A 14,457-nucleotide genomic window follows, 5' to 3' on the forward strand; every position below is an offset into this window, starting at 1 on the left:
AAGGGGCCCAAACCAAGTACTGAGTACATATGCATGCTTGTACTTTTCAGAGGTCCGATATTGTTCTATGTACAATCCTTGTTTTATTGATTGCATGTAATAATCTACTTTTTTGAGGTTGTGGATTTGGGGTTCTTGGGGTTTTCATGAGCTGTAAGCCATAATCATCACAATTATGACAAATCACGGCTTGAATTATCTTGCTTTGCATGTAATGAGTCTATCTCATATATTAGTTTCACCTTTTAAGTTGCATTAGTGAAATAAATGAACTTTGCACCATATTCTAATTATTCGAGTTTCACCTGTATATGTGCTCAAGTCTGGATTTGAACAACCTGTCAATGGACAACCCACTTGACTACTGGTTGTTGAGGCTCGTGCTTGCCCAGTATGCAGTCGGGCTGCTGAGGCTAATAGGCTCTCAGAATTGGCTATTAGTGCAGCAGGTGGTTTTGTGAAATAAAAAAGAATCTGCCTGTCCCTAGACACAGTTGACCAGCTCACCTTTATAAAAATGAACCAGTCATTGTTCAGCACTTAGTGCCAAACCCCAGCTGATGTGACGATTACATTTTTTCTTATAATCTGGCCCCATTAGCATTTCATTCCCTTGTTGCCAGCCACCTTTTCTTTTGTAGTGTGAACCTTCCGATAACTTAGATCTGCTCTGTCTACTACTTCATATGTTTAATTCTGACTATTACTTACATAGTTACATAGTTACATAGTATTTGAGGTTGAATAAAGACATAAGTCCATCAAGTCCAACCTATTGTGTGTATGCATTTATGTTTGAGCAGGTGTGTGCATGTGTATTAGTCCATGTGGGATTTTGCTCTTAGGCGTACCTGTACCCCTGTATGCTATGATCTGCGAGGAACACGTCTAGGAGTTTCTTGAATGATTCCACACTCTTAGCTGAGATCACTTCCTGCGGCAGCGAGTTCCAGACCTTAACCGCTCTGACTGTGAAGAACCCCTTGTGCCCTGTGTGTTGAAAAAAAAATTTCCACCAATTTTTGGTTGTGCCCTCTGGTCTTTGTTACGGAGTTGATCGTAAACAGTTTGTTAATAATGTTGCTGTCGCCCATGAATAGTTTATACAGGAAAATCGTGTCCCCCCTTAATCTCCTAACCTCCAAAGAGAACATATTTAATTTTAACAACCTTGTTTCATAGTTCAGGTCTTCAAACCCCTTAATAAGTTTGATTGCCCTCCTCTGGACTCTTTCCAGCTCAAGGACATCTTTTCTGCTGCTTCTTACTGCTAGATGAAACATTATTTGTTACAGCAAAAACTACTTGAGAAACCTTTTTCAAGTTAAAATTAATCAGATAGAGGTGCTTATGCATTATGTAAGCCAAGCATTAATGTAATATTTAAGAAATGTATTACACATACAAGTTATTTGATGCCAGGATACAGAGTCGATGACGCTGTCCCCAAGGACCACAATGTTCTATTATTATTATTTTTATTATAATACACAATTTATATTGTGCCAACAGTTTAAGCAAATGGAGCGAGACACTACAGTTACAATACAAGAGGTTTAGGAGGGCCGTGCTCGTAAGAGCTTACAATCTAGTAAGTGGGGCAAGTGATACAAAAGATAACAATTGTGTAGGATGACAACTATAGCTTAAAGCCATCTCTGTAGCATGTAATTTGAAACATTGCTATTTTTGCCATGCTACCCTTCTAGTCGCATTAAAGTGGCAGCCCATCTCTCCACTGAATAGTATTTTATTACATTTTTTGCATTAGTACATGTCCCCCAGGGCAGTGTCCAGCTCCCCATGCCCTTTGTATCACAATCCCTTTCCTATTAGCATTGTAAATGGAGAGAATTCATTTTCTGGATCACCTCCTTATGATCCGTGACAGATAAATGGTTAAATGTTTCGCACTTGTTATGTAAAGTATCGAGAAGAAGACTTTACATGTTGCTGGATTTCTAAATATTTTTTTCTGGTTTCAGAGCTTAGACAGGGACCTCATGACTGTGAACAATTACATCCGTCAGGATGAGAGAATTAGTTCCAATCCTGTAGTAAAGGTGGTGTATGGTGATCCTCTGATAAGTGGAGAGAAGATGGACTTGCCAAAGGACAGTAATGTGTATTGCTCAAAGATATGGAGCTGCAGAGAACGGATCACCATTGAATATATACTACATACTGTCCAGCAGCAGGATGGAAAAGACACCCTTCCTCTACTCTGGAAATTCCTGGAGAAAGTAAGTTCTTGGTTATTGTTTTTGGTATGATGTGATTGTAATTGTATACTTCGCTATTTACTATGGACTACAACATCTAGCATGTCATGTCTGTCCTTACTATTAACTGCTCATAAGTATTAGATCTCCGAATTCTGTCAAACATATTATATATTACAATAGTATTCAACCCCATGGAATGTTTTGCTATTTAGAAATATTTCCAAATAAAGAAAACTATTAACACATTACTTTGTACTGTTTTACAGGAAACAGAACTACAGATGGTGAAGTTTTTGCCAGATATTTTAAAACTCCAGAAGGATTTAGTAAAGAAGTTCCAAAATTACAAAGACATCAATTATGAAACTGTCGAAGATTTCTTGCAAAGCATAAAGACTGGTACGTGTCAAACATTTATGAACACATTAGCTATTAAATGATGAACTGGGATAAATCCAATCTAACCTAAACTCTCCGGAATGGACCATTTATAAAGTGTATGTTATACCTTGTTTACTAACCAAATATTCCTGAGAACACATCATAGGAAATTAATGGTAGTCGACTAATGGGTATAAGATTGCAGGCTATGCTGTGAAAGAACATTTATCATTCCTAAAATATCTAAACCCAACCCCTAAAATCTCATCAAGACTTTAACATGTAATGTAATCTCAAAAGTAATTTTTTATTTAACTATACAGCTTTTATTTAAAGGATACTTGGTTATTCTGCTATGAAGGTCCTTGTTCAGTTACTTCCCATTATAGGGTAACAGCTGTCTCCCAACTGTGCTCCTGTAATTTCACCCTGTCACATGCACCCTGATGGATACTGTAAGCAACCTTGCCAATGCACATTGCACAGAGATAGTCCTCTTTGTCACTATCAGAAAGCTTATCCAGAGCAATGAAATGCAGCTACCACTGGAGCATAGGGATGAAGACAGGAAGTAGCTAAACAAGCTGCAGGATGTCAGTAACACTAAAATGGAAAAAGGATAAACACAGTATTTAATGAAAAAACATGTTAATTGTATATAACATAGTGCTTAAATGTCATCTAGTTAGGGTTTAGATTGTCTTCAATTTAAAGTAGTACAGCAATGCAATCCAATTGTACCCTCTTAATTTATTAGGAACATACAGAAAGTGCCTTCTCTTTGTGAAATATAGTAAAATAATGGTTAAAAACATGTTTTATATATATATATAGATGCATGGGGATGCATACAAATATATTGTTTACATGTTGTTAACAATTATAAAACTATATTTATTGAAGAGAAGGTGCTTTTCTGTATGTTCCTTTTACATGTTGTGAAGATCTCCCCTGTAAGTTTGAGAAGTTGCGCCCTCGGGGGAGAAAGTTTTATTGCTGGATGGATTGGGAGATCGATGCCAGCAGTGAATTCTTATGTTTCCCTCTTAATTTATTATTGCAATGCAGTAATGCTACATAAACAGTGATAAATATACCATATTTGTTATATTAAAAAACATCTTGCTGGCGGCACTAAGAGTCAAACAACCGCTTTTACACACAAACAGCAGCCTGGATCTCCAGTGTGCCCCCCTCCCCAAATACTGTTTTAATCAGCTGCACTGCTCAGAGAGTGAGAGTAATGTTGATTAGAGCAGCGTTCACTGGGAGGTGTCAGACCACAGGAGAGCTTATGTATGAGAGCCGAGGCCTGACTCTCCTATGTGCTTAAAGTGCAGGGTTTTTAACCTATAACAAAAAGGTAAAAAGAGGCATATTATGTATATGCAGCCTGACTGTATTACAGATAGTAGACGTTTATATAAATAAATGTTTATAATAGCTACAGTATACTGCTACATTTGTCCTATTCATTTTTACAGATGGAGCTAACCATATTTTTAAGAAGCGTATACAACATTTCATGCTTGCTTGGAATCATCTGCGGCTTTCTCTGCAGACGAAAGGTGAGTAACAACTTTCTCTGCTTTGGCCAATTCTTTGAAATACAGCTCCTGAAGTCATATGATCATGAGAATGCTGCTTATTAAGAACAATTCATCTACCGTATATACTCGAGTATAAGCCGTCCCGATTATAAGCCGAGGTACCTAATTTTACAAAAAAAAACTGGGAAAAAGTATTGACCCGAATATAAGCCGAGGGTGGGAAATGAGGCAGCTACTGGTAGATAGATACCAATAAAATTACATGAATATTTATTTAAAAGAAAAACAATAACCTAGCTCTGTAAGTGGAAAAGGGGGTACAGGGCTACATATTATGTACTACGGATCATTTAACCCATTCATATTAGCAGAGGATAATTGTAAATCTATTGTTCAGTGCATTCTATATGTAGTATATAGTACATGTACATATAGAGTGCCTGCAACAATACATTTACAATGATCCTCTGCTAACATGAATGGGTTAAATGATCCATAGTACAGGGCTACATATTATGTACTACGGATCATTTAACCCATTCATATTAGCAGAGGATAATTGTAAATCTATTGTTCAGTGCATTCTATATGTAGTATATAGTACATGTACATATAGAGTGCCTGCAACAATACATTTACAATGATCCTCTGCTAACATGAATGGGTTAAATGATCCGTAGTACATAATATGTAGCCCTGTACCCCCTTTTCCACTTACAGAGCTAGGTTATTGTTTTTCTTTTAAATAAATATTCATGTAATTTTATTGGTATCTATCTACCAGTAGCTGCCTCATTTCCCACCCTCGGCTTATATTCGGGTCAATACTTTTTCCCAGTTTTTTTTTGTAAAATTAGGTACCTCGGCTTATAATCGGGACGGCTTATACTCGAGTATATACAGTAAGTAGTTTTAGATGATAGCTAGAGTATTGTGGCTGAAAATGGTCACATGACGGCTTTGCAAATTTTGTGTAGTTTCTATGTATGCTGTTTTGTATTTGTGGGTCAGCTATGTTGGGATAGTTTAGACCCCATTATTGAAAGTGAGCTAGGAAATGTGGAGTAGTCAAGGTTTTCCTAAGGTTACTGCTGGGGTTAACCAGAGCTAAGTGTCAAAATGGGTGTGGAGCTAAGATGTAGATACAAACACAGCAAGTCCAGGAGTCAAACAAGCCAGGAGACAGAACCAAAAATAAAGTAACTTGGCAATTACAGGGTACCGAGGTACAGTCTGAGGATAAAGCCAACAAGAGCAGCAACAACAGATGACAGGAGGAACATCTGCAGGAAAATAGAATCCTCAACAGAGTAAACCGATGTGACCACTCAAATGCTTAATGGTCAACCACACTAGTTTTAGTGGTTGATATTATTAGGTTAGATCTACCAAAGTGTGCCTGGATTGGGAGGCTGCTTTAAAGTCCAAAAATTGATATAATTCATTAGACAGGCCCCTGCAACAATCTTCTGCTACCTGATACCTCTAATGTTACCTGTAATGTTAGCTTATCAACTGAAAAAGACTTGACAAGTGCACATTAACCAGTGAGCAGTACAAGACATGAACTGTCCCTGTGCCTATTAAGCCTTTAACTTCAGCTATTTTATTTTTCTGGAAATGTAGGTGAAATAAAGCTCCCAGAAGGCATGTGTGATGAGATCCTTACCATGGACAGCAAATTTGAGTTTTTTCTTCCTCGTCGGCAGGGACTGGGCCTGGGTGCTACAGCACTCACCAGCTACCTCATAGCACTGCACAACAGTTTTATATATGCACTGGCAAAATACACCAACATTGAGCCTAAGTATGTTCTTATTTTTTCTGCACCCATTTTTAAACATAATATTATATATAACTGGAATTGATTCAGTGTGCACCTGTATACATAACAATAACCGATGAAATAATACATTTCAATTTTTAGACTGAATTAACACAAGTAAGATTCTGTTCATCTCTGCTCCCTCCATTGTCACACCCATTTAGGAGTCTGTTGCCCCTGGCCTCCATGTAATTCCTCACTAAGCACAGTATAAGCATATTGGTTAGTGAGAACTTTGAGTTAGGAGAGGTCAAGCACTGCGTATACAAATCATGGAAAAGTAAATACACTCCTAAACAAAGACCAGCTCCTAGTCCGTTCTGTATATGAAGGCAATCTTTGCCGGCTGGCTGGGGACACTTATAGAAAAGGTTCTGTCACTATAAACCTGACAGGAGGTGTTGGGTAGTTTTAACATTATGCTAGAGGCTGGTTCTTTTATATGTAGTTCACATGGTTAGTTTTGCTTTAAATTGTACTATTTTTTTTTTTTTTAAAACAATCAGACAAACATTTGCCTGTGTGCATAGTCACATACATACACATTGTTCTGAGGTCGAATACAGCATATAACAGAATTGTACTATTTTTAACCAAATAAAAAACAGAAGGACTTTAGATAAGATCCCTGAAGTCAGTCATAAGATTTTTGATAAAATAATAATTGACATAGCTAATTAAAACCAATCATTACAATGATGATTTTTAGTTGACAGACACACAAAATACATGCAATAGTTGATAGAACATTTTTTTTACAATACATACCTACATAATTATATGCTGCTTTCTAGTGTTTGCTGTCAAATCTTTATTATAGTTGTAATTTATACTTTATTTTTCATTTCTTTAGTTACTCCATTAAAGCTTCTGAAGTAATGGATCTACATGTGATCAGTTATGAGCTGGAAAAGGATCTAGTGCCTATAATCTTATCCAACTGCCAGTATAGTTTAGAGAGCGGTAAAGAGACTTTACAGGAATTTGACTTTCCAAAGATCCAGAATCAACTCACCACCCGCCTTCTCCAAGGGAAGCCTCTCATCACCATGGTTGTAAGTACCATATCATTAGGAACTTGTGCTGTGGCTGAATCAAGTTTGTTTTAATTAAAGTTTTTTTTTGCCATTGAGCAGAATGCAAATACAATTGCACATCCTGCACTCGGTATGCAGAATATCATTTACAAATTATTTTATTTATTGTAAAATGAGCAGTACATTGTACTTTGATCTGTGAGCAAATAGCTGTATTACTTTCTGTATAACTAAACAGATATTTGTACATTTTAGGGATTGCCAACTCTCACCCTTTCCCATGACAGAAACTATGAGCACCTGTTTACAGATCTAAAGAAAAGACTCCCTCAGGTACGAGATTTCAAATACGTGTTTTATGCTATGCATTAAAGAGGAATCACAGTTTTTTCTAATGTATTCTTCCTTGAAACCCCTGTCAGTGTTAAAGAGCATCTAAATTAAATACTTTTTGGTTTTGTATGAATTGGGAAAATGTCGTCAGGTTTATACAGCTGTCTGTCTGAGTATCGCTGCAGAGAGTCATCCTCTCTTTTTGTGCTGGTGACCATTGCCTCCACAACAGAAAGTAATGGGACATCCAGAATGTTACATTCGTCACCTTAATTTGGAATAGAGTGGGACTGCCGGAAAGCCGGCTCCATGCTTTCTCGTCAGCTAGTGACGAGAAGCATGGAGACGGCTTCCCTGCTAATCGGGAAGCCGAGTGGCGAGTCTTTACACACCTCCCGGCTAATCAGGAAGCCAGATGGCGAGTCATTACATGACGCCTGGCTTCCTTAATGGGACTTTCCGATATCAGTATTCGGTATTGGCGAGTACAGAATAATAAAATATCGGTACTCGATACCCAAAAACCGGTATCGGTGCATCCCTAGTTGGGGCAGATCAGGTCACTCACATGTACGCATCAACAGCTCTTGTCTGCAGGTATTTCTGTTCTGTTATAACTCCCAAAGAAGGTCTTTATGGGAAGCCAAGCACCAGTCCCAGCAGCACACTGAGTTATGAGTGGCTGCTTCAGGTGGCCATCATAAAGTTACTGGAATGTGCAGTGCTGCAGGGTGATCCCCTTTGTACAGGGCAGCTGTTGATCACACAGTCACTGAAGAGAGAACACTGTGAGGCCATCCAGCCATGCCACCCTCATCCACTGTCATGTAGAGGTGACAGTGGATGCCTACCCCCTCTGACTTGATATAAGTCTTGTCCCTTCACTACTTCTCAATGCCTCTCTGTTCCTGTGACCTGACCTGTGACCTGGAGGGCCCTTTGTGTCACATCCCGGTCAGCAAACAGGTTTTTGCACTCGCCATGGTTACCTGGTGATCACAGATTGCCCTGCTCTGATCTTCAGCTGGGCTTGTGACGGCTCTTAAGCAAGTATGTATGTATGGCGGTCCTGAAATCAACAGATGTGGTGGCTGCATTATTTTTTTGTAAGTACAGAAAATACTTGTTCATTTTACCTGAAATGCTGTGTCTGTGTCACTTCCTGTGTTTCTTGACACAGCAAAAACAATATTATCTTTACCTTTTGCAAACTACTAACCTCATTAACAACTATGAAATGAAGATGAGCAAAGGCAGATATGTTTGATGTCCAGCCCATGACATCCATGACTGACTCTATAGGAGAAGTTAGAGTAGTCATCCAGATACAGGAAATGTGTTATTCCCAGGTTTACCAGGTGAAAATACAGGGGGAAGGCCTGAACACTAATGCAGCCACTACATCTGAGGACTGCTAAGCTGCAGTGTATTACTGTTTTATTTTTGGGTTTTGGTTGCTTTCATATCCTCCTACTATAACTTATATGGCTATACTTTCCTGATTTTGAATTTGGATAGCTCCCTACCCTATCTAAAACAAAGTTTTGGTTTGGGATAGAAATTCAGATTTAGGCCAACGTACATTGACAATTTCTTCATGAATGTGAGCTACTGTGCAGACTGTCTTTCATTGGTAAAATGTGCTGCTGCAGCACCTCCAACAGATATCACAACACCTCTCAAATTCATATCATATTATATAATAATTATTATACAGGATTTATATAGTGCCAACAGTTTGCCCAGTGCTTTACAAAATAAGGAAGGCATTACAGTTACCATACAGTGCAAGATAGCAGGACCCTGTATCGTGAGAGCTTACAATCTAAATAGGAGGGGCAAAATCAAAGTCTGCCTGCCTTGCTTTACCAAAGGAGTGCTGGCATCCACCATGCATGGCTGATGTGTGGCAATAGTCTGCCCCTGTATAGCCACCGTTTTCTACCATACTGTGCTATACAACACATAATATTGTATATTTTAGGAACATTCACATCAGGAGACCAGTATCACACGGGGTGGATGGGAAGTTCTCAGTTTCCTCAATACCTTTTGGCATGGTAGTGATAATAATAATTAGTAATAAATAATTGGTGTGATATGGCTGTATACACAGTGCTGGTACCCCATCTGACTGAGTAGATGTCCCTGTCAAGGATAAGATGGATTGTCCAATAGTTGAATAGTTTTTTCCAATGCTCTCTGGTACAATTTTACTTTGTGAAAATCAATTAAAACATTAATGGATATGATTTTACTTTTTTTTTTTTAGGACGGTCTATCAAACTCAGCAATAGATGTCATAAGCAAAGACCTGAATGCATTCAGTGATGTCTGTGAAGCCTTAAACATTGTGGACATCTCACTGGGATTTCTGGCAACGTCAGGAGGAAATCCAGAACTTTCTTTAACAGAATATGTAGAAGATGTCCTACAGATGAAAGAACAGAGCAGCACACATGTTCTTGAGGTAGATTTTGTGAAGTCACACTTCTCCTTTTTATGCCACTGACCAAAACAATTGTCAGTATTTCATTGTTGTCATGGTACCTGTTGGAAAGATTTCCCCTTCACTGGTGAGAGGCGATCATTCAGACAACAAGTGAGGGGTAGTCTACTAAGTGGCACAACAGACTGTGATAGAAACTTACCAAATGATTGGAATGTTAAAGGTCAAATGTGTTTCTGTATGGTGAAATCCCCATAGAGGATTAACTGGGATTATGGAATCATAAATCGCTGCAACTGCTTTCCCAATTATGTATTATCCAATTTCCATTAGAAGTGCCCATAAAAATAAATAAAAGTGCTCCAATGGTGCATATTGCCTGTTACATAAAATAAAATAAAAAAACATAAAAACTACTATTGCAAACATAAAAGCAAAACTGCACTGTTCCGCCACTGCTCAGATACATGCTAGTGACATGTTGACATCAGTGTCCGAAGCGCTGTCCTAGGCATTTAGTTCTAAACAGATGTTCGCGGGCAATGGGCATTGACTTGTTACACTGACATGATTGAGATGCAAAAGAGGAAACATAATTTACAAAGATACAACTGATGAACATGTATTTATTTCAAAAATGGAAACCAGGTGGATATGTGAATTGTGTAATTAAAAGGAATAAATATCTGTTAATAAAACAATATATTTGGGGCATATTGTTACCTTCATATGGGGAATTTAGTCTCCTCTGATTGGATTGATATGGAATGACGATCAGTATTTATATATTCTATTTATAGGGGTTCATTATAGGTTTAATAAACCGCTATAACCCCGATTGCATGGGCAATAGAATATTGGAGAATATTGATGCTTTTATTGTTAATAATGTTCTGTAGGATATCTATGTTGATGTTTGTAGGAAAATACCTGAAGAGTGTGGTGGTGATCTCCTTTGGGAGGTATTTGATTAATACATCCTTCCTGTTATTGCACACATCCCCTCTTTTGCATTTTAATGATGTCAATAGAAGCGACTGTCTAATCCCATACCGATGTCCTTAGGTGCAACAAACTCATAGGGTGTAACTTTGGACACTGACATCATCATGCTACTAGCCAGTATCTGAGCAGTGGTGTTGTTTGTACAGCAACAGTGCAGTTTTGCTTCTATCTTTGCAATAGTAGATTTTATGGTTTTTTATATGAAATAAGTTTTATTATAACATGTTTTTATTATGAATTAAGAACAAAAGAATACAAATGACACAGCAGCCTTGTGTCACAAACATATTCACATAAAGATACGGATCTAAGTTATTGTTGTTTAAGGGCGGGGAATGCGGGATGAAGGGAGCAAAGAAACAGCATGTTGAGCCCGGTCATTCTAGGGATATGAGCATATGTAGGGTTAACTTCCAACTCTTTGGGGGACAGCATCCCCCAGCGGAAACCTAACCCCAAAACAGGATGGATGAGGCAGTTCCCCAACAGCTATGGATATGAAGCAAGAGAGGAAGCAACCAGTCCCTCTCCTGGTGCTGGTCTGGGATGTGAAGGCATGGATGATACGGGCAGGCTGGGACCTGTCGATTACCCAAGGAGATTATAGGGGGAGATAGAAAAATGGGTTAGGCTTAAGAATGCATGGGAAAGATAAATAGGGAGGTGTAAGATAGGGAAATGTGATCTGGGAAGAAGGGGGCGGGGAGTGGAGGAGTGGGAGAAGGAGCATGCAAGAAAACATGTGGGTTGCTCCTTATTGTGATCCTGGAGAGCCCCAACGCATAGATCCACCTCAGTCCACCTCACACCCAGCAGCCCTATTCTGAGTACTCCCACCCCAGGATGGAATTTTTCCATTCTGTCATGTATGCGGTGGGACAGTCGAAGCGTGGAACCCAACCGTCGCCTAAAGCTTGGGCACTTTACTTCGATTTCATTCACAATGCACAATTGATCTCTAAAACATTGGGGCCTTACTTTCTGGTAAGTTGCTACTTTTGTACTGTGGTGGAGGTCATGCTTCAATAATTCAAATCATAAAGGTGAAGCCTCACTTCAAGTGCTGAAAACGTATTCTATGGACTTTATTCTTGTATTGTTGTATAATTTAATTATTTAGTTGTGGATTTATTTTAGTGATAGAAATTAGACAGAGGTTCTATTTGTTGTTCAATATACTCAAAACAGAAAAATAAAGGGTTTTTCTATCACTAAGATACACTTATCGGTTAGACAATTGAACCCAGCACTAAAATATTACTTTTAGAAGGGCCAAACCTTGAAGAATGAAATGATTTGTAAATCAGACCTGCATCTCCAATAAATACATGTAATGTAATACATTTGTATTTTTCTTTTTCTTTTTGTAGGCGCTGAAACGCTGTCACTTGAAAAACACAATCGCTCTTTGGCAGCTTCTCACTGCACTGAAGTCACAACATCTTTTACATCTAAAGAGGGTGAGATTTTCACATTTAAATGGGTTTAAAGAAATATTCCAAACCTTTTTTCCTAATAAAATTGGATCAAGAAAACATCTGGTCATAACAGTGTAAAAATCCTGACTCCCTATAGAGAAGTTTGTCTCAAGCCTGTGATTTAACATGATTGGTGGATGGAAAATGTGATAATCTGTAATTTAAAATTGCTAAAGGTAACTGTAGAAATTAGATTATCATCATCATATACTAACGACATCCACGGAATCAGACAGAAGGTCAGGGTGGCTGGGGATTCCCATAAATACAGCTTATCTACTGGGAGCTTGTGATGGGAAGAAACAAAAGCTATTGGTGGACATTTGAAGTCACACATCATGATGCAGGTCACAAATATTCATTCTTTTAGGGAAATTAACATGTCTGTATAAAGAGATCAAATGTATTTCTAACCAAGTGTATTATGATGTTTCAGGATCCATTTGCCAGTGTGGACACAGCTTACAAACATAAACTAGACAAGGAGAGGCAGCACGCACTCAATGTGTTCTTGGAGCAGAATGGCACAAACCGCTTCCTTCTGGAGCTGCATGAGATGATCATGCTGAAATTAGGAAAGCCACGAAGTGCAGATGATTTCCCACCTTCATGGATGTAAGTGATACTTGGTCCTTGCCGGGATGTGTTTTTTCTCCTACAGCTGAACTATGGGCGCAAACATTTTAATCTAAATGTAATCCGCAACAAACACAAAGGATATAAATCGACTTTATGTGCACCAAATGTCTTTTTAAACCCTGTTATTACCTAGCAAAAATAGTGGTGACGTCATCACTGTGCTGCACATAGCCTGTGCAGAGAGCAGAGCTGTGGATGGGGCCCACTAGATCCTCCCACTATAGGCTACCTGCAGAAAACTACAAGAGGAGGGAGGATACAAGACCAGTAACCCTCTACATGGAAAGGACCGCACTGACTGGTCTTTATTACACATTGCAAGATTGTGAATTGAAGCACCATACTCGTTTAATAGTATTCAAAGTAGCATTGAGGGGACATTATGGAATTATCCAACACATTTCGGAAGCTCATGCAAATACCCCCTTCATCAGGGCTAGGAGAGAACAAAAGCGAATATTTTTTTCAATAAACTATGATAGTACTGCTTCAGTATCATTAATATTTCATGGGATATCTGTAAAAAAATAAGTCAAGACAACTGGACTTGCTGTATTTTTCTTGAAGATGTTTCACTGGTCATCTAACCAGCTTTCTCAATTCAGAATGACTTGTACAAAAATTATTTGGCAGGAAGTAGAAAGAAAGGTCCTGACTACCTTCAAGGGAATTACACCCAGTCATTGGTTCAGATGTGGATGGCACTTGGGTCAAGATTCACAAACAAGACTTACAAGCTTTCACTGACCATATCAACTCAGTGGATCATAACATCAAGTTTACGTGGGAAGATATGCAAAAAAAAAAATGGCTTTTTTGGACTGTTTAGTAACAGTAGAAGATTGAAGGAAGCTGGAAATAGAGGTCTACCGAAAACCAACATACGTGGACCAGTACCTGCTATTTGACTCCCACCACCCTCTAGACCACAAACTTGGAGTCATCAGTACTCTGCACCACCAGGCATAGAAAATTCCCACCAGTACATAGGCCAAGATGAAGGAATTCAAACACCTCAGGATGGCCCCTAAAACTTGCGGGTATCCAGACTGGGCTTTTGTCAAAACAGAAAAAAGGAGAGGAAAGAATGCCAAGAGTACCAGTGAGCGTGAAAAGCATGACAAATGGAAGAATTTGGTCATCCCATATGTAGCTGGGGTGTCTGAGAAACTCAGAAGGGTTTTTTAAAAACATCACATCCCTGTCTGCTTTAAACCCAGCAATACACTGAGGCACCAACTATTTCACCCGAAAGACCCAATGCCAAAACACAAGATGAACAACATTGTGTATGCAGTGAGGAGTGCTTAGAATTGTATGTCGGTGAAACAAAACAGCAGCTACACCAGCGTATGGCACAGCATAGAAGAGCCAAACCCTCTGGTGAGGATTCGGCAGTGTACCTGCACCTGAAGGAAAAAGGTCACTCCTTTGAAGACAGTCAAGTACACATCCTATACAGGGACTGGTTCAAAAGAGGTGTGAAAGAGTCCATTTATATAAAAATGGAGAAGCCATGCTTGAATAGAGGTGGG

At 38.8% G+C, this 14,457-nt stretch overlaps 1 protein-coding gene across 1 annotated transcript in view; it reads left to right on the forward strand.

Annotated features, from left to right (window-relative positions):
• Positions 1-14,457, forward strand: part of LOC108785792 (E3 ubiquitin-protein ligase RNF213-like) — a 165,172-nt gene that overhangs the window by 147,565 nt on the left and 3,150 nt on the right. The window contains 9 exon segments of the mRNA XM_018554940.1: positions 1,986-2,243; positions 2,492-2,624; positions 4,091-4,174; positions 5,783-5,963; positions 6,835-7,036; positions 7,274-7,351; positions 9,624-9,821; positions 12,176-12,265; positions 12,720-12,898. Of these exon segments, the coding sequence (XP_018410442.1) occupies positions 1,986-2,243; positions 2,492-2,624; positions 4,091-4,174; positions 5,783-5,963; positions 6,835-7,036; positions 7,274-7,351; positions 9,624-9,821; positions 12,176-12,265; positions 12,720-12,898 (1,403 nt within the window).

The sequence above is a fragment of the Nanorana parkeri genome, unplaced genomic scaffold, assembly GCF_000935625.1.
Source record: "Nanorana parkeri isolate BGI_ZX_2015 unplaced genomic scaffold, ASM93562v1 scaffold179, whole genome shotgun sequence".
NCBI lineage: Eukaryota > Metazoa > Chordata > Amphibia > Anura > Dicroglossidae > Nanorana > Nanorana parkeri.